The sequence below is a fragment of the Aphelocoma coerulescens genome, chromosome 22, assembly GCF_041296385.1.
Source record: "Aphelocoma coerulescens isolate FSJ_1873_10779 chromosome 22, UR_Acoe_1.0, whole genome shotgun sequence".
Lineage (NCBI taxonomy): Eukaryota > Metazoa > Chordata > Aves > Passeriformes > Corvidae > Aphelocoma > Aphelocoma coerulescens.
Window position 1 is genome coordinate 614,687 of NC_091035.1, and position 25,721 is coordinate 640,407.

General features: G+C 49.5%; 1 protein-coding gene across 4 annotated transcripts in view; it reads left to right on the plus strand.

Moving 5' to 3' along the window:
• GFPT1 (glutamine--fructose-6-phosphate transaminase 1) overlaps nucleotides 1-25,721 on the plus strand; it is a 34,342-nt gene that overhangs the window by 876 nt on the left and 7,745 nt on the right. For 2 of the 4 annotated variants that reach the window (XM_069035698.1, XM_069035697.1), the window contains exons 2-19: nucleotides 8,292-8,399; nucleotides 8,813-8,920; nucleotides 10,311-10,436; nucleotides 11,142-11,200; nucleotides 12,162-12,296; nucleotides 13,210-13,271; nucleotides 14,024-14,103; nucleotides 15,048-15,101; nucleotides 17,569-17,674; nucleotides 18,678-18,841; nucleotides 19,378-19,473; nucleotides 19,767-19,864; nucleotides 20,978-21,098; nucleotides 22,066-22,223; nucleotides 23,634-23,748; nucleotides 23,990-24,117; nucleotides 24,949-25,116; nucleotides 25,442-25,603. In XM_069035698.1, coding sequence (XP_068891799.1) covers nucleotides 8,292-8,399; nucleotides 8,813-8,920; nucleotides 10,311-10,436; nucleotides 11,142-11,200; nucleotides 12,162-12,296; nucleotides 13,210-13,271; nucleotides 14,024-14,103; nucleotides 15,048-15,101; nucleotides 17,569-17,674; nucleotides 18,678-18,841; nucleotides 19,378-19,473; nucleotides 19,767-19,864; nucleotides 20,978-21,098; nucleotides 22,066-22,223; nucleotides 23,634-23,748; nucleotides 23,990-24,117; nucleotides 24,949-25,116; nucleotides 25,442-25,603 — 2,048 coding nt within the window. The remainder of the gene's footprint in view (nucleotides 1-8,291; nucleotides 8,400-8,812; nucleotides 8,921-10,310; nucleotides 10,437-11,141; nucleotides 11,201-12,161; nucleotides 12,297-13,209; nucleotides 13,272-14,023; nucleotides 14,104-15,047; nucleotides 15,102-17,568; nucleotides 17,675-18,677; nucleotides 18,842-19,377; nucleotides 19,474-19,766; nucleotides 19,865-20,977; nucleotides 21,099-22,065; nucleotides 22,224-23,633; nucleotides 23,749-23,989; nucleotides 24,118-24,948; nucleotides 25,117-25,441; nucleotides 25,604-25,721) is intronic. The other 2 variants (XM_069035700.1, XM_069035699.1) reach the window with 1 other exon arrangement.

Here is a 25,721-nt window from a genome sequence, read left to right on the forward strand (position 1 = left end):
TCCTTCCTCTTCCTATCCCGTCGTCTTCATGTTTTTCCATGGAAATTTATGCAACAGCGATCTATTGGATTTTCCTATTTTCTTTCCTCACTGCCTTCTTTTTTTTCCAGTATTTTTGTGTGAAAATTTATACTCTAAGCGAGACTGTGGGTTTTACACTTAATGTGCAAGTTGCCATTTCTCTCATTGTTTTTGTGGGATGGAACCGGCATTGCCTTCAAGCTGTCAAGTTGTGGAGTGCTGTAGAGAATCAATCAGAGACTCATACCTCAGCTCACATTTAACACCGTGTTAATTTGTGTTAAAAGTACAAAGCGGAGCAAAGCTAAGAATAGAAAGGATAATTATTATTATAAATAGCTTGCTGCAAGAATAGGGGATGGTTTTGGTGCGTCGTGCTTGCCTTATTTGAGATCCGGCCTTTGAAATGTGCAATATTAACATTCTGCTCTTTGTCTTTTCCGGCGTGATAAGCCCTGAAAATACCGGGCAGTTACTTAGTTGTGTTCAGGATTTAACGTGTTTCTCCCCTTTTTGATACAAGTGAAGTTCTTCTTGGATATTGAAACATTTTATGGAGAGAGTGAGAAAACATTAGGGATTATTATCTCTGGAGAGTCGGGGATGTATCCCAGTGTGAGAGTGACTTGTCTCTCCTCACTGAAGGGCTGCTGGTTTGTCTGGAGCAGAGGGCCCTGATTTCTCAGGCTGTGGCAGCTGCACGGGCCTGGCGTCGTGTGAGCCCTCAGACACAACATTTCTGTGATGGAGTTGTAAGTGGGGATGGATAAACACTGCTTTATCCTGCCGTGCTGCCTGGTGGGTGCCCATCCACGTTCAGAGTCTTATCCAAGTCACTTCATGTAGAAAGGCAGTGATTAAGATGAGTTTTAAAAGAAATAAATATGACAATGCTGCTGCTGTTACCTGAATTCTCAGATACCTCAGTTTGTCACACTGAAGGGAGAACTTCAGTTCACTTCATCAGCAACTTCCAGACTGGAATTATCAACGCAGTGTTTTCAGCCTGATGTTTGGGTTTGTGACCTTACGAAATCCCATGATCTGATGGGCTTGTGCTGCTGGACAGGTAAAGGAAAGGAGCCTCAAAGTGCAGCTATAAATGCTGTTTAGATGTGCTGGGGGTTTGTTTCTGATAGTGAAAAATAGGGTTTGTCCTTGGTGTGTATCAGAAACTTGCAGTTTGAGCACCTGGCCAGGTGTGAGTTGGATGTGCTTTGGTCCAAATGCACCAAACCAGTTCAATGGCATCTACAAACAATTCAGGAAACAGGTTTTTCAAGGTAGCCAGGCTCGATAGACTGTTCTGAAAATCAGTAAACCTGTCATATGCCATGGCTGGTTTTTAATGACAAAAAGGGATTGTAGAATTTAGGTCTTGTTTTACTAGTGATTATTGAAGATAAAAATGGGCTTAGGAAAGACTTGAGTTTCTAGTTCTGGGGTTACATGTACGTCAGTGGGGACATTCAGGCCTCCCACATCTGTGACAGCTGGGTGTACCTGGTGTCTGCCTTGGAGTGGAGCATGGAGCAGTGGCTGTGGCCCAGAGTGAGCCCCTGGAATTGCTGCTCTAGTTGTTTACTCTCGACAGGAGAAATCCTGCCCTTTTTAGCTGGAGAGGGAGCTGTGTGCGTGGGCAGCGAGAGAAGTGTCCAGTGGACAAATGTGGGTCCCCACGGAGTGGATGTTTTTGTGTTTTGCTTTTTTCCCAGCCTGGAGGTGATGAATTGAGTGTCAGCTCTCCCCTGTGCAGCTCCCAGACATAACAATGACAGCGAACTTGGGCCTGACCTTGTGCTCCTCAGACTGGGCAGAAAAAGGGATGTTTTGGTTCAGGGGTTGGCACCTCCCTGAACGGCCAGGCAGCAGCAACAGGAGCTCCTCCCGTGGGGCTGAGCAGCAGTTCTGGGATAAGGGATTCCTTGGAATGGCGGGGTGGATGTACTGATAACAAGGTCTATGGAAATGAGTTAACAGTAATAGGGTAAAGGAATTTGGAAGTAAACCCCGCCTGAAGGCTTTTCTACTTTAGTAGGGAAAGGATTATGAGAAGCAATTACTGAGTAACTTCATGGATCTGGAGAAGATCATTTACCTGGAAGGGGTGATTAATTTCATTTGCCTGTGAACGTCCCATGAAATAAAAGAACCTGAGCTCCAAAAAAGGTCACAGGAAAATAAAGTTCTCAGAAAACATATTGTGACTGTCAGCTTTAGAAATCAACAATGTCCATTTGTTGAAAATGTTATTCTGTTAAAATTACCAACTGTTTATGGGGAATCCTTTATGTAGCTGGTGGTAAGAAGGCCTAGGATTTGTGCTTGAGTATTAGAAATCAGCTCTGTGAGAGAGTTGAGTGTCAGAAGCAGCTGAATGCCTGTTCTGGTGGTTCCCCAGGTAAGGTGTTTAAGGCAAACCTGCAGGAAAGGAAATGGTTTATATTCTGGGTTATATTGCTCAAGGTATTTCACTTGAGACAAATACATGCAGAACTTACTACTATGGATCTTAGCATGATTCAAGAGTAGTCTGATAAGCTGACATGCTTGGATTTATCTTTCCAGTCCACACGTGCAAGGTCCTGTGTCAGGTTAGTAGTTGAAATGTTTTATTATGCTGTAAAGTGTGGCTGCTGTTCTGATGCTGAAGTGCATTTGTGTCAGTCCTGAGGTGTGTCAGTATGTTCCAGACAGGGGTGTTGTGTTTTCTGAGGCTGTCAGGTAGGAATTCCTGCAGTATCCTTGCTGCTCTCCTTGTAGCTGAGACTTCACAATTGCAAACAGTGCAGCAGGAGAAGGAAGTTCCCAGGGTTGGTTTTTTGTTTCATGTGTATTTTGCCTCAAACAATGCCAGCTCGGGGCTCTCATCAAGGCAGAGTGATTAAGTGTCACGATACATCCTGGTTTTCTGGAGTGCTTCCTCTTGCTGGCTCGTTGTGCAGTGTTACAGAGGGCAGGCGTGACGTTCTTGCTGAAAGCACTTGCGTGGAAGGGCGTCTAAATGTGTACTGAAACCAAAACTCCTTGTTTGGGTCTGCCGGGGCCCTGAAACTCGCAGTGGGCTGGTTTGGGGAACGTTCTGCTCAAAGTCTGTTCAGTCTCAGCACCTGGCATCCAGGCTAGTGGTGCGCCATGTGGGACCCTGATGGAACTCCGTGGGTTTGCCTTGGAATTCCATCCAAACCAACGTTTCCATTGAGTGATTTCAATGAACTGTCACTTTGATGGAGAAATTGTCACTTCTGAGAGGGCTCCTGACAAAGCTCTGTGCACCTGATGTCTTTTCATGTCTCGAGCTGTGTCGATTGATTTCAACATAAGCTCAGGGAGGGAGAGAGCAAGGCTTGAGCAGGGCATTGTGACTCGGAGGAAAACGTGTCTCTGGTGTGTGACAAAGGCCTTTGCTGGACTGGGAGGTGGGGTTGGGTGTTGTGTGAGCCACCTCGGCTGCGTTCTGTGGCTGCATGAAGCGACCCTTTGTTCCCTTTGAGTGAAAGGAGGGTTTTTCCGTGAAGGGACATTGTGACACCCGGGCACCGAGGGGATCCTCGCCGCACAGCAACACAGGTGGCACCCATGGCTCGAGGTCTAATTCCAGAGGAGGCTTCTCTCTTCAGAGCCCTGTTGGTGGCTGCTGGGAGAAGGAAACATTTTTCAGAAATACTCTTAGGTCAGTGAAGTATAAAGAGCACTTTGCATCTTTTTTTCCTCATCAGTGTTTCTGTCGAGGGCAGTGGAACTGTACATCAAAGCGGGAGTGGTTACAAGGTGTGATTGCTCAGACATTCCTGAACGATCCAGTAGTTAAGAGACAGGAAAAATGATGTTTGCTAAATGGGAATTCAAACTTTCCCCAGCTATGAAGAATTACATCATTACAGGATGTTTGTAAAAGAGAAAATGAAACACATTTGTAAATATTTCCAATAATGAAGTTTATTTACACATAGTTCATTATTATAAGTAACACAAATGGGAGATAAGCCTTCAAATATTGGATTTTAGCTCGTAGACTAGTAAGTCATGCATTTAGGAAGACTTGTATTCTTTTACGGGAGCCTTCTTGCCTCATTTTTTACTTTTATAGTGTGTCATTTATGCATATTCTATTTTTATTTAATTTTTTCCTGTTTCCTCCAAGGTGAGTTTTAAACCTCCCTGTCTTACTTGCCTTCTCATTTGTAAAATGTTGTACCAGTTTGAAAACAAACCAGTGGGAGGCACCAAGTCAGAATAACAATTTAATAGGGAAATTTAAAAAAAAGGCAGAAAACACTGGTTCAAAGTGACAGAGTCAGGATGCAACCCTGTTAGTCAGGGTGGTGGTAGCAGTCTGATGAGATGGTGGCTGCAGTCCTCCTGAAGTGCTGGATGTGGTTCTGTCGGAGCAGTGATCCTGTAGAAGGGGCTGCTCTTCTTCTGAAGGTCCAGTGGTGGCTGTGTAGCTCCTGTCCTCTGGGAATCCAGTGGAAAGCGTGTCTGTGGTGTTGGGAATCTCAGACTATATCCAGGAGGGAATGCTTGGTTCCTCCCTCTGGGTGCAGCATCTCACAGTGGGATGATGAGTTGTGAGGCCAGGCATTGATGGGACATTAACAGAAGATAGTCCAGAGGGAGGAGGCCAGGAAACCCTGCCCCACCTGGTTCCAGCAGCTCCTGAGGATGGGAATAGAATACGCTGCAACCCAGGACAAATGTGTTGCTCACAGATGAGTTCTTAGAATTTGATTTTCCCAGCGGCATCTCCACTATCATTCCAGCTATTTTCCTCTTAGGATCTAAAAGCTGAACTGAATCAAAACTGTCTCTCCCAGGTTCTGTTTTTTTGGAGATTGTGTCTGTATTTCGCAGCACTAACGCTGCGTTTGTGTTTCTTCTGGTTTTCTTAGTTTTCATAGTCTCTGTGCTTTCTGAGAAGCACTGAATTCCTTGGGTTGGTTTTTTTGGGAGGGTTGGGTTTTTTTTGTGGCATTCTTAGTCTTGGATTCAGTTTTTTCACAGGCCTCATGAATAATCTTCATATAATTGTGCTGTAATTAATAGCTGTTTTCAATGCCTGAGACAAATGCCAAGCTGGCTCCTTTCTGGACGGGTGTTTTGTGTTTGTTTGCAGTACAGGCAGGGATAAACACTCCAGCTTTCCCTCTCCTCCCAGCTGAGCCACCCCTCCCTGTGGGGAGGCTGATGCCACTTTGTGCCCGTTTCGTCGTGCCCTGCCAGCAGCTGGGATCTGGGGCAAGCAGTCAGGGTTTGGGCTGCTGGTTGGAGTTTTTTACTGTAGGTGTGACTGAACTTGCTGAAATCTGCAGAGAAAACAACTTCTCAGGTCACTGTCTGTTTTGGGTTCAGATTTAATGAAGGTGTCCAAAGTCAACCCTTCTGGAGGGAGCCAGATTCAGAATAAGCTGCAATCCTTGTGCCAGAAGCCATCCTTTGGGTCCTGGAGCATTCCCTGTCACCCTGCATCCCTGCCATCCTTTGGGTCCTGGAGCATTCCCTGACACCCTTTATCCCTGCCATCCCTTAGTCCCAGTCCATTCCATCATCCCTGCTGTCCCTCGGTCCCAGTCCATTCCCTCACACCCCTCGGACACGCCGCTCCCTGCCCAGGCTGGAGACACGGCCGGGCCGAGCCGGGTGTGAGGTGGCAGAGCACACAGAGCGAGTTTGCTGTTCTCTGCTTCCCCTCCACCTTCCCTACAGTTCTTCTCTCCTCTCTTGGCACTCTCCAAAGGTGTCCCACTGCTCCTTCCCCACCCTTTCCCTTTCCCTGCGCCCGTGCCCTGCTGGGAAGAAGGGCCCCCTCTGTGCTCCCATCAATGGGGCCCTTGTGCTTTCACACTGGTGCTGTTCTCTGGGAAGCACGTCCGGGAGCCAGGCTGGCCACAGCAGGAATTCAGTGCTCAGATCCCAGAGCACCTCAGCACCTCTCCTCGGCCCTGTTTGTGTATCCCACCGGGGTGGCCTCGGTGCTGTGCCCTGGAATGACTTCCCGGGCGGCTGTGCCTGAGTGGGGCTGGGCTGTGCCGTGGCAGGGGAGCTGAAATGCCACCGAGGGCTGCAGGGGTTGAAGGTGCTTCTGGAGAGCTCCGTGAAGGCCCCAGCACCATCAGAACGAGGTGTGAGGCTCCAGGGATTGGGTGGGAATGGGATCCAAGGTACATAAAACACGGAGAGGCTTCAACTCAAATGATTTAGCTAATTTGGAAAAATGCAGGCAGCGTTCATGAGCCCGTAGTTCCTTGTGTTGGCCTTGATTGTTGTGGAGCAGCTGTACTTTGGATGGTGTCCTGGGAGGTGTTTGTTGTGCAGGGCGGTGTCAGGGACAGGCTGCTGCAGCCCAGCTGCCTCCAGAAGAGTTCAGATGTGCTGGTTCTCTTTGCTTTGTGCACACTTTTGTTTTATGTGTAACTCTGCCACTGCTCTGGGTGTTTGTACGAGGAAAGGGGCTGCTCCAGCTCCTGCTAACAAAGCAGTCTGCTCTGTGCTCCTTCCTGCTGTAAGGCCTGCGAGTCATTTAAGGGTTTTAGGCATCCAGGATATAGCTGAAACATGCCATCCTTCAGCTATTTGGAGTCAGCTCACTTGGAACAGGGAAGCTGTTGTTTGCCTGAAGTTGGCAGTTTTTAGAAACAGAATGAACAAAGTATCTCAAATTGGAAAACTGGGTTTTTTTGCCAGGAGGGTGGGGATGAGGGTTTGGACATGGAGAGCGTGGGGCCTTTAAAGCATCCTTCAGAGGTTTGGAGCACAGCAGAGGTGGTTCACTGCCCTCAGGGGTTTGTCTGCTGAGCTTTGAGCTGTGGATAGGGAGGTTTGTGCAGGAGGAGCTCACCCTGTCCGTGGAGTTACTGGATCCAACACTCAGGTTGACCAGGTAGCAGCAGGCCTGTGTGCCCTGTTGGTTTGGGATGTCAGGAGCAATGGAAATGGAACTGTGAATTTTTACAAACGTGGTCCTGATAATCTTGCAGGTGGTTTGGGGAAATGAAGGCAGAAGCTTAAGAACAAAGTGAAAAGCTCCTTTTCCATTTTTTTCCCTTCATCTGACTAGGATTAAGAAAGAGGAACGCTTGAATGTGCGGTGTGGAAGAAAATCAGCGAGTTGTGGTGTGCTCTGCTGGCAGCAGAGCTGCAGGGAGGTGTAACTTCTAAAGGGAATGGGAAGAAGCTTAGGATAAACTTATCCTGAGACCTGTCCATGGTCCCTCAGCATTGAGTAGTCCATACTTCTGCTTATAAAATAAAGACATTGAAAGGCTTTGAATTATTTAGTTTAAGTCCAAAACACAAACAACTTAAGAATGCAGTTTTTCAAATGTTCTGTGGGTAAATGTAAGAATTTATGTTCCAAAGGCCACCTTGGGAGTAAAACTTTTATGAATAAAAGTTTGGGATCTGCATGGCAGCACCCTCAGGAAAATATCAAAGATTTGGGATGCCTTCAGAAGGACTTTGTGTCTGTGTGTGTGAGACTGAATTCCGTTCTCAAGAGGTTTTGATAAAGTTTCTCAAATTGCAAACCTGGCATTCCCAGTCACTTACACAGATGGATGTTTGTGTGAAACTGGTCTTGCTTTTACTCCACGCAGATATTTTCTCCTTTCAAATGTCACAGGGTGAAGCTGTACGTTTCAATTCGGGATATTTGTAGCATCCAGTAAATGTCTTCTCATCCTGCTGCTTCGTGGTGGCACCAAGGGGAATTGTTCTGAGCTGGAGCTGGCATTAGAGATCGAGGAATTTGTGTAAAAATAGAAGCAACAATTCCTCTTCCTTTGCAACCTACAGGAAGGAGAGCTCCATTAGTTTGGGAGTCTTAGTTTGCATGAGTGAAATGATTTTTTTTCTTGGTGAGTCTGTGAGAGGAACTTGGAAGAAGCTATTGGAGGAAGAATTCCTTTCTCTGACCGTTCTTCAGCTCCGCGTGAGGGAACCTTGACTTGTTCACCTGCAGGGATGAGTTTCCTGTGCCCTGTGTTGTCTCCTGACAGCTCATCCTGTTGTGTAGGTCCACCTTACAGGGAAATTCCTTCTCCCATCATGCCCAGGCCTGTCCTGCTCAGCTGCTTTCAGTGGTTTTGGGTAGTTTTGATCTCTTGACTGTCAGTGATGTCTCTGTTGAGCCTTGGTTGGGGCAGGCAGAGCTGGGAGTGCAGTGGGAGCTTCCCGCAGGCACAGAGGCTGCTGGAGTGGGAACCTGGTGCTCACAGAGAGCTTCCCCAGCTGGGATTTTGGTGTAAAATGAGTCTCTTTCCCCCCCACAGGCATCTTTGCTTACCTGAACTACCATGTTCCCCGGACGAGGCGGGAGATCCTGGAGACCCTCATCAAAGGGCTGCAGCGCCTGGAGTACCGGGGCTACGACTCCGCAGGTACCTGTCTGAGCTGCACTGGCTCTGCTGGGAGCTTGGGCTCTAAGTGATGGTTTGATGTGAATTGTGGTGTGATTGTGAATGGTTTCTACCACCTTCTGCTTTTGAAGAAGCTGGAACACAAACTGGATGTGCCTGTGGTCAGAGGTTTGGATTAACTTCAATATACAGATTTCTATAAACATTCTTGAGGGCTTTTTTTTTTTTTTCCTCCTAAGGCTTTCAAAATACTGACAAGGTGACAAAGAGAAAAACTGAGTTCTAATCTAAGGGGTATCTAGCCTTTATGTGGAGGGCCAGCTATTGGAGAAAGGGCTCTGGAAGAATCAAAAAGGGCAGAATTTGTTTACATAAAATACTGTAATAACTTCTGAACTTGACCCTCGTTCTTCGTGTTCCATGGTGGGGTTTAGGTGTGGGACTGGATGGTGGAAATGACAAAGACTGGGAAGCCAATGCTTGCAAAATCCACATTATCAAGCAGAAGGGGAAAGTGAAGGCTCTGGATGAAGAGGTTCACAGTAGGTATCTCCCTTTCCTCCTTTGCCTGCCCTCTTCCCTTGACATGTCCTCTCACCTCGTTTTTTTTTAAATATCACCTGTTTTACCCACAAACACCTTATTTCCAAGTAACTTGTGTGTAAAGAGCCAGAGGTGTAAACGCTCAGGGATGAGCTGTGAAGAGCCTGGTGATTCTGTGGTTGTTGGTGTGAAGCTACAGAGAAGTCCTGACTTTTTCAAGACAAATGAGTTGCCTCCTACTAAAGTAAGATAGACCTGAAATGCATCATGGAAAACACAAGAAAAACTCATAAACAAGCACCCAAAACCGCCTTGAACTGAGAGTAGAGGAATTAGCAGGAGATAATGATCAAGACCTGCATCTTGGGCAGAAGGAGGAATGCTGTAAGGACCTCCCCAGCTGGGTTTTAAATGTTCCCATGGAACGCCTGTCCCAGCTTGGGCCTCTGTCCTGTGGGGCCGGGCTCTGCAGTGGCTTCAGGAGGGCACTGGTGTGTGTCACTGTCACGTTGATTGGACTGCAGAGACCGAGGGCTTCTGCATCTCCTTCTGCCTCTCTGTGTTCCCTTGATTAAACCTTAAATTCATTAAATCTGCGCTCAGTGCAAAGATGCTCAAAGTTGCTGGGAGTGGAATACAGGCTGTGTGAGGGTGGGGAGATGCTTTTCAGAGCAGTCAGGATCTCAACTTCACATTCAGAAGCTGCTGTGTTGGTGTAATTCAAGTCTTTTTAACCCATCCTTGTGTTCACCTGAGGTGCAGAGTGCTGAGTGTCCCAGAGGGAGGTGGGTCAGTCTAATCTTAGTGTAAACCAGGAGCCAGAAAGCCCAGATGAGGTGGGGTGTGTGGTACAGAAATAGGAGATGGACAGAGGATTCGTGAAGGGAGGTTTTCCTGCTCAAGAAAATGTCAGGATATACAGTTTTAAAAAGATTGTGGAAACACTTGTGCAGCGAGAGGAGTTTTTTTTTTTCCAAAAGAAATATTCATGCTCCTGGTAGACTTTGGAGAGAGTGGGGTTAGGGATGCATGAATAACCATGGTGGTGTGCAGGGCTGGCTCAGCCACAGGTGACAGGATGGCAAGGAGCACCCCTGAGGGACAGCTCAGGGCTGGATTCTGCCTTAAAGGTTGCTTTTTGTTCTGGCAGAGTGAGAAATGCAGGGCTGTTATCTGTGTCCATCTGCCTTGCCCTGAAACCCCTTGAGGTTTTGGTTGGACTTTGATGATCCTAAAGGTCTTTTCCAACCTTGACAACTCTGTGATTCTGTCCTGTGGGATTTGCTGGCCCTGTCAGCACTGCTGCCCTGTAGTCCCCGAGACCTGGTGAGACTCCCAGCTTGACTTGGGGTATGGACAACCCCTCAGGACTAAAACTTTCTGCTGCAGAGCAACAGGACATGGACCTGGACATCGAGTTTGACGTTCACCTGGGGATCGCCCACACGCGCTGGGCCACGCACGGGGAGCCCAACCCCATCAACAGCCACCCGCAGCGCTCCGACAAGAACAATGGTCAGTGCCTTCCCTGGACCCTTGGCTCCTCAGCAGCTCCTGGAGCCTCTGGGCGAGCTGCCTGCCCCTCCATGTCCCGGGAGGGGTGGCTGGGCACAGGCAGTGGGTTCATTCAGGCCATGGTGCTGAGCCCAGCTGTGGTGAAGCCACAGGGCTTGGACTCGGGTTCTGGCCACGGGGAGTGTTCCCAGCAGTGAGGGATCCTGGAAGGGTTGGGGTGGGTGCCCAGGGCTTGGGTGGGTGCGTGGGCACAGAGCAAGGAGGGGAAGATGGAAGGAAATGGGATGGTGGGAATTTTCGTGGCTGTTCTTTGGAATGGAATTTCATAAACTTTTTTCCCCTAATCCCCCCTGTAGGGAATGGGGTTGGTGTGCTCAGGGCTGTCACAGCGTGGGCTGTGCTGCCAGGGGACAGCAGTGCTCAGCTGGCAGCAGCAGCACGGAGTTCATTGCTCCCAACAGGACGGGAGCTGCCAAGTGCTCAGGTGCCTGCAGGGGCTTTGCAGGGTCTGGGTAGCCCTGGTGCCACCCAGGCCACTGCTATCCCCCCTGTCCTAGCCATGCCAATGGGGCAGAGCAGGGAATGGCACCAGGAGGTGAAATGTGCTTTATTCTGCCGAGGGCCTGTCCCACAGGAATGTGTGTGGGCTCTGCTGCCAGGCTGGGGCTGGCACGGGGCTGAGCAGGGCCTTTCCTCTGTCCCCAGAGTTCATCGTCATCCACAACGGCATCATCACCAACTACAAGGACCTGCGGAAGTTCCTGGTGAGTGACCCCTGGGGGGTGAGACCCTCCCTTCTTTCCCACTCCCCTTTGCTCTCTCACCCTTCCCAGCTCACTCCCCCTCTTGTGTTCTCACTCTCACGCTCCCATTTGCACTCCCCACTCGTCCCGTTCCTTCGCTCACATTGCTCCACTCACTCCTCACTCATCTCTCAGTCATTCTCCCCCCCACTCACATTCACTCCCACCTCCATTCATGTTCCCCCACTCATATTTTTGCACTCCCACCCATATTTTCACTCACACTCCTTCCCTTACACTCACAGACTCTCCTACTCTGTGGGTGCATTCTCACATTTACATCCCCCCTTCCCTCCCTATGTCACTCCCACTCCCCACATTCCCCCACTCATATTCTGACATTCACACTCACTGCCCTGCTCACACCCCCCAACTTCCACTCCCTCCTCATCCCCCACTCATTCTCCCACTGAGACTTCCCCACCCAAACCCCCTCCCTGGGTCCCCCCACCCCGACTCTCCCCCTCACATTCTCACACTCCTCCACTCCCCTCACGCTCCCACTCACTGCCCTCTTCTCCTCTCCTCATATTGCAATTTGAAAGGTGGGAAGGAAGGATGGAAGGAAAGTGTGAGAAGAGGAGAAAAAGAAGGAAAAAGGAAAGGCAGAAAAGTAAAAGAGGAAAAGCAGAGCAAAGGATGGGGAAAAAAGAGAGAAAAGAGGAGGAACAACTGCAGTATGGAAGGGTAAAAAGAAAGAAAAAAAGAAGGGGCGGAAAGAAAAGGGAGAGCAGGAAAAAGGAAAGGCAAGAAAAAGGGAAGGAAAAGGAAGTATGAGGGAGGAAGGTAGGAGCAAAGAAAAGGAAAGACATGAGAAAAAGAAAAAAAGTTAAAGGCAAGGTGAAGGGAGTAGTAAAAACAAAGAAAGGAAAGGTGGGAAGGAAGGCAGAGGGCTGGTCACCCACACGGGCTGTCCCTGCAGGAGAGCAAGGGCTACGACTTCGAGTCGGAGACAGACACGGAGAGCATCGCCAAGCTGGTCAAGTACATGTACGACAACCGCGACAGCGACGACATCAGCTTCACCACGCTGGTGGAGAGGGTCATCCAGCAGCTGGTAATGCTGCGGGCAGGGAGGGCAGCTGTGGGACGGACACAGTGGGACAGACACCCCTACCCCCCCTAAAACAACCCCTGCCCTCCAGCGCTGCCAGGGCACTGCAGCACCAGCCCAGGCCACTGCTGCAGGATGCTCTGGGGCACGTGCTAAGGCATGAACCTCTGACAGTTCATATCAGGTGTACATTCGGTTTTCTTGAACATTTGTCAGTATTCGTCTGGGTAATGAATAAATTTTGGGTCACGGCAGCACCTGGAGGCTGCCAGCCCTTGGCTGGGGTGGTGAGAGCGGGGAGGGAGCCGGCCTGGGAGAGCCTGTGCTGCTTCCAGTCCTTCCCGGAGCTCGGTCCGGGATTGCTGCTGACCCCTGGTGGGAGCTGCTCCGCGGAGCCTCTGCTTCCACTGCCCGCTGATGTGCAGGAACAGGATCCACCGCAGTTCACCTCTCAGCCCCCAGCACCTGGTTCCGCTGAGTTCCTCACTGCTTTACCTGCCAGGAGCTGTTGCAGCAACAGGCCAAGAACTTGTGTTGCTGGCAGGTTGTGGCACCTCATCTGAGCAAACACCCTGAAGTTTTGGTGCTTCTTTTAGCAGAGCTTTGCCTTTGGGTCCCCTCACTGCACCCTGAGCTAAAGCAGGAGCCACTTGGATAACCAAGGGAGTCTGAGTGTCTCTCGGGGGGTTCAGGACTCATTCAGTGGTGGAGGATGTGCTGCCAGGCTCAGGGGAGGGACACCCTTCCAGGATGGGGGGCTGGAGCTACAGGAGGTTCTGAAAACATCTGTGAAACCTCTCTGGTGTCTCTTCCATGTCCACAGAAACACAGGAGCAGTTTCTGTGCTGGGAACACTGAAATGGTGCCCAGGCCTCAGATAACAGAGGGGATGAACAGTTTGTTTCTCTTGTTGCAGGAAGGAGCTTTTGCCCTTGTGTTCAAGAGTGTTCATTACCCTGGGCAGGCAGTCGGTACCAGGTGAGTGTTGCCATGTGAGGAACATTCTTGTCTGTCACTTGTTTTTGTACCCCCAAGTCAGAAGACAGAGTAGAGATCATTCTTACCACACTGCATATGCAGGTGAGAGGGTGGTTGTTTTTAATTTCCTTTCTCTTGTTCTCCATCTCTCATAACAGAAAGTTCCCAGAAATACTTTGGAAATTTCTTATTTCCTGGTCTGGAACAGCTTGGTTTTGGTATCCTCTGGTTATGATCTGAAGGGAGATGATTTTACCTTTTCCTTTGTGCTTGCCCTTGTGGCAGCACTTGGACAAGTCCTGCATTTGGCCTGGAATTTGGGCCAGCCTCGTGTTGAGGTTTTCTATCCCACTTTTAAACACCAGCATCAGTTGGGGTGGTTTCACTGTGTGTGTGCCTCCACAGGGGTTGAACTTAAGTGCCAAAGCCTGTTTGTAGGCACATCCAGTGAGGAGCAGTCCCTGCTTCAGGTGTGCAGTGACTCTAGGGAATTTTGTCTAACCCTGATGCAGATTGCTCACATCCCTGTGTTCTTTATCCCTGTGTTCTTTATCCCTGTGTTCTTTATCCCTGTGTTCTTTATCCCTGTGTTCTTTATTCTTTCTGTGTTTGCACCCCGTGCTTGCAGCAGCAGCTGCTCTGGGAGCCTCTGGCTGTGCCCTGGTGCACCTGAGCTGCTGCTGGGGAGCAGAACCCCAGCGTGGGGTGTGGGGGTGTCCCCGGGGTGCTGAGCTGTCCCTGTGTCCCTGCAGGCGAGGCAGCCCCCTGCTCATCGGCGTGCGCAGCGAGCACAAGCTCTCCACCGACCACATCCCCATCCTGTACCGCACAGGTGAGTGGGGAGCTCCTCCCCTCGCTGCAGGGCACGGGCACACACAGCTGTGGGCTCCGAAATACAGACTTCAACTGTACTTTGGAAATGAAACCATTACTGGAGATGTTTTTTTAAAAGCAAGCTTTTAACCACATGTTCTACCCACCATATACCTCAAGTTATAGGTGTTAGTTACCTCAGGTTGGCCTCTAGTGTTGTAATCAAAGATTTAATGTCCAGTTATTACAAGGAAAATTCATCTTACTATAGTAGAATAAACTAAAGTCATGGAATGGTTTGGGTTGGGAGGGACCTTAAAGCCCATCTTGTTCCATGGGCAGGGACACCTTCCACTATCCCAGGTTGCTCCAAGCCCTGCCCAGCCTGGCCTTGGACACTTCCAGGGATGTTGGAATAGTTCAATATAATAAATTAAACAGTACAGTTGAACTGAAGTCTGTATTCTGTGTGTGGCATGTTGGCATTTGTGAGCCTGGTAGTTTTCAAGAACAAAGATGAGAGAGCTTTGCAGGCTGGAGCTTGGCACTGTCACCTTGCCCCTGCCACCCCACGCCATTTTTAGAAGCTGTTCCCCTTTGTGGGACAATGTGTGTTCATGTTGTCTGTCCATCCTGCTCTCCCATGGGTTCTACCACCACAGACACCCTTGAAAATGAAGAGTGACTTAGAATTACTCTGTAACTCACTGCTGTCAGAGGGGTCTGAACCTGTCCAGTCCCTGGGCTTGTGTTCTGAGCAGTGCAGGGATCCAGAGGAATTGCTCTGCTGCCCTGCTGCCTCCTAGCAGCGTAGCTGCTGATCCCCTGCTGCAAGAACCAGCCCCAGGAGCTTTGCCTTTTGATTGGATAATTAGCAGTAATATTAATGTATTTATGTAACACTATACATTTTTACTGATTATCTGAAGTTTTTTTGTTTTTTTTTTCCAATTGCACTTTCAGCTGTACAATCTATGGATCATTCTTTTGATGGAATATCCATAAAAATGGAGGAAGGTGCCTACCAGAGAAAAGCTAGTACTTGAAATTTCAGACAAATCCTCCAGTTCCTTTGGAAAGGAATCAAATGAGACCAAGATGCATTGTCTTTTTAATATGTGGTTATTGCTTTCCATGCAGTGTAGTGAAACAAGTGGGAGAGTCAAAATTCCTTCTTGATCAGAAACACCACGAGCAACACATGGGAAAATCCACCCATCCCATTTCAAATATTGGGACATAATGCCCAGCATATGTGGAAAAGTGATGACAGTGCAGGTTGTACTGAGTGTTCCTGCAGCTCTGGCTGCAGAAGGAAACAGTGAATTACCTTAAAAATGAACCCCACTAAAGCAGAAGGCTGCTGATAATCCTAATGCAAGCATTGCTCCAAATTCCTTCTGGAGCTGTGTCCTGCCCCTGACCACGGTGTGAATCTGAGCTGCAGCCTCTGGTGGCAGCACTAAGGTTGGCCTGAGGCTGTTCATTTATCTGTTGTTCACTTGAAGTGCTTTAAAGGCCAGCCCGTCCCATGAAGGGATGAACCCAGTTCACATCTGAAGCAGGAGAACCCTTTTCTGAGAGGGGGAGGATCTGATCCTTGGTGACTGTAAATAAATGGGATTCCACCCTCAGCAGAGGCTCAGTGGCCTCAGGCACTCCCTGGGTAAAATATCTGACATCTCTCTTGCTGGAGGAGAAGCAAACCTGGGTTTGTTGAGAGGTGAACCAGGAGCTGGCTTGCCTGACTCCAAACATCAGGTGAGGTTTTGTTTCTCTTTACCCAGTGTATCTCTCAGTGTTTGAAGTAAAATTCCGTAGCCAGGTGAGTTCCCAGGGGCTCTGAGAACCCAAATCCCTCAGCTCTCAGAGGCACTGAGGCTTTTCTGAGTAATTGCCCCCCTGCCCCTTTTTACTGTACCTGGGTTAATTCTCCATTCTTGGGTACAGAAGGGAAGAGATTTAAAAATTCCTTCTGTGTTGCTTCTAAATTGTAGTAGATGAGGGGTTGGTGCAGTAGAGCAACAATCAGATTATCTATAGATAAATGGACAAATCCACAGATAAAATAAAACTCATAACTGGCTGAAAATACTCACGGTAACTCCCCAACGCAGCCTTGGTGACTGCACACACAGTGCCTGTGTGTGTGCACAGTAACCACCCCCCAGTGCACAGCCTGTAACGAGGAAAGCAATGCAACATAATAAAGTCAATGCAGGGAAATGATCTATTTTGAGACACCAAATTTGCATGTTCTGATCAGGTCTGGGGTGCTTCTGTGGGGGAGTGGCCACTAACAGCTCTGCTCTGTCCTGTCTCAACTCAGAACAAAGGCGTTGTTTTCCTCCTTTACTGACTTCATAACTGAACTGGAAGGCTCTAAATCACTGGCTGAGTGGACCTTTTTTACTGAGTATCAACATGAAAGCAGTATTTTTCCTTTACATTTTCATCTGCAGAAGTGTAGATCAGAACACCACGAGCTCTGCTTGCATCACTGAATCAGATCAGTGTCTAGTAGGTGAAACAACATCAGGATTATGAAATAAATATAGAATGGAGTAACTTCAGTGTTATTGTTCTTCAGCAATGGTCCCATTTTGGTGGATAAGCTGATTAATCCACCCCCACCCTCCCCATACCCTGCACAATGACTGGCAAATAATTTTGCTCGAGGCTGGTGCTGAGCAGTAGGTGTTGGGTGCCTCATCTGCATCCCTGATGAGCTTCACCACTGAGAAGCAGTGTGGAGGAGGAGGATGAGACAGTATTGGGAATTGCCAGAGTACTCCAGAAAGGAGTACTGAGCTTTTAGGACAGATTTTTCCAGAGCTGATTGACAGTCCTGTGTCCTCCAGCACCCCTGGATGCCTCCCTGGCCAACAGCACAGGTCTGATTTTCTGATCAGGATGAGGTGGTTGGTTGATAGTGCAGGAGCAATGCTGAGCTCTTAATCCCAGACTTCTGAGCTGTGAGCTCAGCCAGACAGAAATAGGTTTGGGTTCCACCTGCGGTGCTCAGGGGAGCTGGGTGGTCACGCAGGTGGCAGCTCTGAAAGAATTTCCCCAGTGCTGAGAGTAACAGACAGTGAAGGAGCAATGCTGGTCCATTTCTGGGGGCTCAGGAGAGTCTCACTAGACAGGAACATGGGAGAAGCTTAAAGTGATCAACAGGGCAGGGAAATGTGGCTGCTCATAAAGCATCTTGAATTCTCTGCTAGTGGAGCCACACAAAACTTTAATTTGGATTTTTTTTTCCTGATAAATTCCTCTAAACTTAAAAGTGCACTGGTAATACACTTGCAGACTTACTAAAAACCACAGAAATCTCTTGCAAGCAAACTGAGAAATGGGCACAACAGTACAAGTTCCTTTGCTGTGACCACCTGCAGGTGTGAAAATAGTGCTTCATGTTGGTACCGTGCCTTGGGGCCTCTCTGGGTGTGGCACCTGGGCAGCCCCTGACCCTCCTGTCTCCTAGGGAAAGACAAGAAGGGGAGCTGCAGCCTGTCCCGAGTGGACAGCACCACCTGCCTCTTCCCTGTGGAGGAGAAAGCTGTGGAATATTACTTTGCTTCTGATGCCAGGTAGGGTTTTCCAGCATCTCTGGTGTGTGTAGAAATATCCTGTTTAAAGCTCTCTTGAACAAGAGATGGGGAGGCTGTGGGTTCTTGGTGAATAAAGTAAATTGTGTGCACGTGGCCATTACTTCACAAATACCAAAACAGAGTTGTTGTTAAAGGAATGAATACTGACCTTGGAATAGGGTGTTACCCTTCTTCAGGCTCACCTGTTGGTAGGATTTCCCAGTGATAGGAAACCTGAGGGAGTACTGACCTAAATTAGCAGGACAGATGCTAATTATGAGCAGAATTGTGTTGATTCTCCAGGGGTCTCTGCACACATGCAGTTCCTTCATCATCAAAGGTGGCATATTGCAGTCCCAGAGGAGTGAGGAGAGACTAACTTGGCAGCAGCCTTTGCAGAGTTTTTGGGATTCTCTGGTTCAAGAGAAATGAGCGCTTGCTCCAGGAGTGTAAAAATACTGCTGTGGTTGATTTCTGCAGCTCTTTCCATCAGAGAATTGTGGAGACTCTTAGGACAGCCCGATGTGTTCTGGTTTTAGAGCTTCTCAGTGACACTCCAGGGAGTGCTGCTGAGCAGATCCCAGGTGCCTTCACAGGGGACAAAGCTGTCCCTGGTTTTACAGATGGGCAAAGTGACATACAGGGAGGGACAGTGGCTTATCCCTGGAAAAACCAAGGAAGGAACAGGCTGTGTTTGAGCAGCCTGTGTGCCAGGGGAAATCCCTGCCTTCCTGACCTCATAGCTCCAGACAGATCCCATTGCTGCACACGCTGCTTTGTCTGAGCAGTTCCGAGCTTCTCCTTAAAGCAGGCACTGAAATTAATAATGAGCCAGGTGGAAAAAAATCCCATTCCATTGGCAGGGTGGAAATGTCCTTTACAGGAACGGCCCGATTTTAACAGCCGAGGAAATTCCTCGACTCCGGAGCCGTGCGTGGGGTGATAGGAAGGGCTGAGCCCTGAGCTCCCAGAGCAGGGGCTGATGTGCTCTGTGCCCCCGCAGTGCTGTCATCGAGCACACCAACCGCGTGATCTTCCTGGAGGATGACGACGTGGCGGCCGTGGTGGACGGGCGTCTGTCCATCCACCGCATCAAGCGCACGGCCGGCGACCACCCGGGCCGGGCCGTGCAGACCCTGCAGATGGAGCTGCAGCAGATCATGAAGGGTGAGAGCTGCTGGGTGGCAGCGGGGAGGGGCACGGCTGCTGGGGCACGGTGGGAGGGACTGGAGTCACCTGGTGCCATCCCTGCCCCGAGGGATGACCGGCCCTGCTCTGACCGGCCCTGCTCCGTGGAGTCTGGAGCCTCTCCAAGGGCAGAGGTCCCACAGCCTGGTCCAGTGCTGTGTCACCCTCATGGGCAAAAAAGTCCCCACATGTAACGGGACTTTCCCTATAGTTGCTGACACCTTACTGAGGAGAATTGTGGGGCTGAGGATTTTGCCTCCTGCTTGGAGCCATCTGGTTTTTCCAAGACTGATCCCTCACAAACTTGCCAGCCTGGATCTCCCCTTCACTGATGCCTTCCAGTAACCTGAATCAAGCTCTCATCATGAGCTGATGTTTTGGCAGAAAAAGAAGTATCAGTTTAATAGTCTCTAGCTGGTAACTGGCCTGGTCCAAGCTTTTCCCTACATACACAGGAAAAATGGCAATTACCAGGAGGTAAAGTGTTCTAATTTGTTTTCTTTCTTTCTTCATAGGTAACTTCAGCTCATTTATGCAGAAGGAAATATTTGAACAGCCAGAATCTGTTGTTAATACGATGAGAGGAAGGGTCAATTTCGATGACTACACTGGTAATTGAGCTTGAGCCTCCCTCATTCCCAACAGCTCTGTATCTAGCAGTTACTCATGGTAGTCACAGGGGAGGAAGTGGGTGATGCAGTGGGAGATGGAAACCCTGCTGGTGTGAGATGAAGTGTGTGTCACAGAGTGCCTCCAGAATTCCACGTGCTGGTGGCAAGATCCCATTTTATGACGGTGTTTTGCTGAGTGGATGATGGAGATGGTAACACGCTGTTAGCATCAGTGATCTTGAGAATTTCTCCTACCTGGCCACCCTGATTTTCCTCTCCAATCTTGCTCACAGTGAACCTGGGTGGGCTGAAGGATCACATCAAGGAGATCCAGAGGTGTCGGCGTTTGATCCTCATTGCCTGTGGCACGAGTTACCACGCAGGAGTGGCTGTGAGTGCTGGGCTCTGGGACCTGGGCTGGGCTCAGTGCCAGAATCACAGGCTGGGGTGGGTTTCAGGGACCTCAAAGCCCATCCAGTGCCACCCCTGCCACGGGCAGGGACACTTTTCACTGTCCCAGGTTGCTCCAAGCCCCAATGTCCACCCTGGCCTGGGACACTCCCAGGGATCCAGGGGCAGCCACAGCTGCTCTAGGCACCCTGTGCCAGGGCCTGTCCACCCTCACAGGGAAGAATTTCCTCCTAATAATCAAATCTAAGTCTACCCTTTTTAAGTTTAAACCCATTCCCCTTTGTTCTGCCACTCCAGGCTCTTGTCCCCAGTCCCACTCCAGCTCTCCTGGAGCCCCTTTAGGCACTGGAAGAGGCTCTGAGGTCTCCCCGGAGAGTGTGTGGAGTGTCCCAGGGAGATTAAGGATTGATTTCAGGTTAGGGATTGATTCTTAACCTTAATCAGGTTAAGAGTAAGCAGGTGCACACAGGTGAATGAAGGAGGACCCTTGTGAAAGCTGCTAACACCAGACTTCCAGCTCACAGCAACAGCAGGAGGAAATAAAAGCTGATGAACCTGAACTTAGGGAAGTGGTTCCTGTGACTTCCATGGCTGTGGAAGGCTTTGGAAAACAAAGGCTGCTCTGTTGTAAAAAGCAGCTGGCAGGGGAGGGATGATGCAGGAGCAGAATGCAGCAAGGCAGGGGCTGCTAGGAGCCAGGTGGGATTTCTGGTTGGCCTGGATGTAGGTGTTGGTTTCTGAGTTCTTCAGGCTGCAGTCTGATACACACTCAGGACACCCAGTATTGCATCATCTATATGGAGGGTTACATAATACGTGAGCCTTACTTAAGGGAGTTCTCTGTTTGAGGGAGGGGTTGGCCTCACAGGCTGGTGGTGGTGGTGCCAAAGCAAGGTTGCTTCTCACAGGGGTTGTTGGTGACTTGAGTGTGGGCACTACTGAGTAATTAAAGTATAATCCAGCACTGATTTTCATGTGGGACTTCTAACAGTAATATTTTCCAGTGTGTGGCAGCTATAAAGCTTTTTTTGTGCAGACCCTTGGTTTTATAAACATGATGTAATACCTGACTTCCTGCCCCTCCTTGTGCCAGACCCGCCAGGTGCTGGAAGAGCTGACGGAGTTACCTGTCATGGTGGAGCTGGCCAGTGACTTCCTGGACAGGAACACCCCCGTGTTCAGGGACGACGTCTGCTTCTTCCTCAGCCAGTCAGGTACGGGCTCCCTTCCCCAGCCTCACTGCCTCCTGCCCAGAATGGAGGGAGAAGGCAGCAGGGCCAGGTCTGGTGCCTGTCTGTGCGATTGTGTGTGGTGATGTGAGGGAGGACACTCAGGTTCCAGGGCTGGGAGCACCAGGGAGGTTCTGCTCCCTCCAGCTGCAGCTGCTGCAGGGCTCCTGTGGCTGACAGGTGGAACAGGGGTTTTGTTTCCTTTCTCTGCACCGATCAACAGACTGGCAGTGCTGCTGAGCTCGGGGTGAAGGCAGCTCCACAGCTCCTTTGGAATAGTTTTAGTTCTCTAGTTAAAGCACCACCATATGGTGGATTGGAGCCACAGAAGAAAGGAAACTCTTAGACATGAATATCAGAAAATCCAACTAACTTGGAATGGAGTAGGGGATAAAAGGCACACCGAGGCATAAAAGAATTTATATGAGGTACTTCATATTTTCAAGGACAACTGCGATGCAAAACGTTTTTTTTCCCTTAGTTGCATTTACCATTTCAGGTTTTCATGACTGATCTTCAGCTGTGACACTAAAACCAGTCATGACTTTATCTCCACAGGTTAAAATACCCTTTTGGGAGCAATTTTTTTCTTCTCTGTAGCAATTTCTTTCTTCTCAGTACCAAATGTCTCAGAATATCCTCTCTGTGGGGGGCTGATGGTCAGGTTCTCCCTGGGGTTTTTGAAGACACATTTTTTTTAAACCATAGCAGAACACTGGCTTTTCCTTACACCAAATGCTGCGGATAGGTTTTGTGTTTTCTGGGTGTCACTGCCCTGTGCTCAGGGTTCAGACACAGCGTGCTGGGGCTGAAGTGGCTGCTGCCACCTCCTTGGCTTGCAGGGAGCACAAACCTCTGGGGCTGTGTTTGGGGACTTGGTGCATTTCCCACCTGCAGTGGCAGCAGGAGCAGCAGCACTGAGCCCCCATCCCTGTGCTTCCCTGTGTTCCAGGGGAGACAGCAGACACCCTGATGTGCCTTCGGTACTGCAAGGAGAGGGGAGCCCTGACCGTGGGCATCACCAACACCGTGGGCAGCTCCATCTCCCGCGAGACCGACTGCGGGGTGCACATCAACGCGGGCCCCGAGATCGGCGTGGCCAGCACCAAGGTGGGGCACAGCCCACACCCCTCCCTGATTTTATTGGTGTTCCTGCCACCAGAACCCCTCCTGGAAGGGCTTGACCCCGTTAAATGCTTCCTGTTCCCTCTGTACCTGTTGCTGCTGATGGTTGTGCAGTTACAGACCAGCAGCACCCTGTGTGTTCTCTGTCCTGGGGCTTGCAAAGGGCTTTTTTTGGTCCCTTTTTAAAGTGAAATAATATAAGGAAACTGCATTAAACATTGAAAACAAATGGGTCTCAGAGGGAATGATTCCCTAAAGAGGTCAGAATTCCCTTTTGCCATTGTTTGTCTCGAGGTGCAGACTCCGTTTAAACTAAGGTCAGAGATGAAAAAGGAAATTAATAGACAAGATAATGGAAACTTTGTCTGCATGTAACTCCCTCACTGGCTCTGCTTTGCCAAAGAAAATGGGATATTAAAACTACACTTTTAACAAGTGGGAGAATGGTCTTTTACAGAAACCTACTATTTGTGTCCAGATAACAGGATTATTCTGGCTATGTGTGATACAGTATGAAATAACTTACTTTGCTGCGTTTCATTTTGATGAAGTGCTTGTGCATGGTGAAATCTGCTTTGGTTTAGTTATATTTAGAGGCGAGATGATGTCAATCTGTTACATAAATTCAGCCAAAAACCACATTTGAGTTTAATAGTTCATTGGGGAATTTGATCATGGAAAATTCATGAGTCTCTTACAAGAAACTCTTGAACGAGCTGTTTGTCCCTGTTGTTTTCACATGGCCAACAGTTACAGTTTGGAGATAAATGGCATTTTTTCTCTGATGCTGTGGGGAGTTACCAAAGTTGTGCACGTATGAAATAGGGTCTTGAAAAGTTTCTGCCCTCAGGTTGCCCAGAACTTCCTTTTGGGAATATTCTAAACAGCCCAGGCATGTTAATGTGGCTGCTGGGTGCTCTTGCAGACAGTGGAGCCTTACTCAGGGGAGGAGTTCAGGAGAGCCTGTTCTTAGAGAAGGGAGGTGGGAAATCACAGCTGCCTTTGTGTTCCTTGAGTGTGGTCCAGAAAGATCTCGGCTGGTTGTTGTGGGCTTCCAACAAACATCTCCAGCCAGCGGCCTGCTCATGTCCAGTGTTCTCAGGAGTCACTTGCAGTAAAGGAGGACACGGGTACGGTCACAAAATAGGGTTTAGTAGTCACCAGAGAATCTTAGAATATAAAGTCTTGGTTGTTGTGTCTGAATCTCCTGGAGTATGAGGAGACCATCGCGTGCCTCTGTTGAGATCTGCTCAGGTGAGATTTGCCTTGTGAACTCACGTTTGTTTTTGCTGCTGACTTGGAATAAAAGCTGCCACTTGGTCTGAGGATTTCACCTGGTGGGTGACAAGCACCTGGCTGGTGCAGCAGTGACGTTTCTCTCGTGCCCCACCCCAGGCCTACACCAGCCAGTTCGTGTCCCTGGTGATGTTTGCCCTGATGATGTGCGATGACAGGATCTCCATGCAGGAGCGGCGCAAGGAGATCATGCGGGGGCTGAAGGGGCTGCCAGGTAGGACCCCGGGCAGAGCTGGACCCTGCAGAGAGGGGCTGGGGGGATCGGGAGGGCAGCAGGGCTGTCACAATTCCTTGTTCTCTCTGGTGTCTCCAGGCCACCAAACTGGACCAGTAAAACTCTGAGCCCGGGGATTTTACAGGTCACTGCTGGCTGTGTGAGTGAAGGGTGAGTGGGGTGTGTAGTGTGAGGCACACACATGAGCACACTCAGTCTGGACTCTTCCCCTTCCCTCTAGACTTGATTAAAGAAGTGCTGAGCATGGATGATGAGATCCAGAAGCTGGCCACAGAGCTGTACCATCAGAAGTCTGTCCTCATCATGGGACGTGGCTACCACTACGCCACGTGTCTGGAGGGAGCCTTGGTGAGATTTCTTTATTTAAAGCTGGCTCAAACACAGCCACAGACTTCAGACCTCTGCACAGGGAGCAACATCTGGCTGCAAGTGCAGTTGTAAATGCAGCCATGGCTCTGCTGTGTTGGCCAACACTGGGTTAAATGGAGGGCCCTGGCACAGGGTGCCCAGAGCAGCTGTGGCTGCCCCTGGATCCCTGGCAGTGCCCAAGGCCAGGCTGGACATTGGGGCTTGGAGCAGCCTGGGACAGTGGAAGGTGTCCCTGCCCATGGCAGGGGTGGCACTGGGTGGGCTTTGAGGTCCCTCTGACCCAAACCGTGCCATGATTACAAATAACTAAAAGTCACAGTGACATTGCTGAGGCTGCTGCTGGAAGATTCCCATGTCACAGGCTACAGTGGGTTGGAAGAGTATGTTTTCCATGTTCACGCTGGGAATGCTTTACTGCACAAACTGGGCACCCTAATAAATTGAAAACTGAGCGTGTACTTTCCAAACCCATACACTGCAGCTTTTACATTTGAGGAGATTCCTGTTGTCAGTGCTGTCCCCACTGCCATGCAGTCGTGTCCTCTTTGCCCAGTCAGGATGGGAGGATGGCTGTGGTGGCTGATGGCAAGTCATAAGGGCTGTGGTGCTTTGGTGGTACAGCTGGAAGTGTTGGTGGCCTGAACAGCCCAGCCCAGGGGCACTGCTTGGATCTGGGTTTTTTGGCCTGACTTGCTTGGATCTGAGGAGAGCCAGAACTGAGTTTCACAAAGTGCAAGAATTCACAGAGATGATTAAAAAAATAAAGTAGCATATTGCTCAAAGTTTTATGAATTTTTTTCCCCCCTCTAGAAAATTAAAGAAATCACCTACATGCACTCGGAAGGGATCCTGGCCGGGGAGCTGAAGCACGGCCCGCTGGCCCTGGTGGACAAGCTCATGCCTGTGATCATGATCATCATGAGAGACCACACCTATGCCAAGTGCCAGAACGCTCTCCAGCAGGTCATTGCACGGCAGGTGAGGGCCTGGTAAGGTCTGCAGTGCATCAGAAGTGATGCTTTTAATAGAGGAGCAGTTCACAGACACGCAGACTGTTCACTTCAGTGTCATTGCCCACATGTGAGTTCAGTAAGGACTGTGGGTATTTCAAGAGCAAGTTTTGCAACGACTGCAGAAGCCTGGCATGGTCTGCTTAACCCTTAAATACCCCACAGGGCTGCCCAGGGGATGTGACGCTGTTTGGTTCTAAATTAAGTAATAAATTTTGCCACTGACACTGTGCAGAGAAGTGAGGAAAGAACCTTCCAGACCTGCTTTCCTTCAGCATTCCCCTCTGTTGCAGGGACGACCTGTGGTGATTTGTGACAAGGAGGACATCGAGACCATTAAGAACAACAAAAGAACAATCAAAGTTCCCCACTCAGTGGACTGTCTGCAGGGGATCCTGAGTGTGATCCCTCTCCAGCTGCTGGCGTTCCACCTCGCCGTGCTCAGGGGCTATGATGTGAGTACAGCGTTGCTTCCTCCTGCACTCTGTGTGCTGCCGTGTGCTGGGCGATGCTGCAGGGCTCGGGGGGTGTCTGTGTGACTGCTCGAGCTGCTGGAATGCCCAGGTCCAAGGA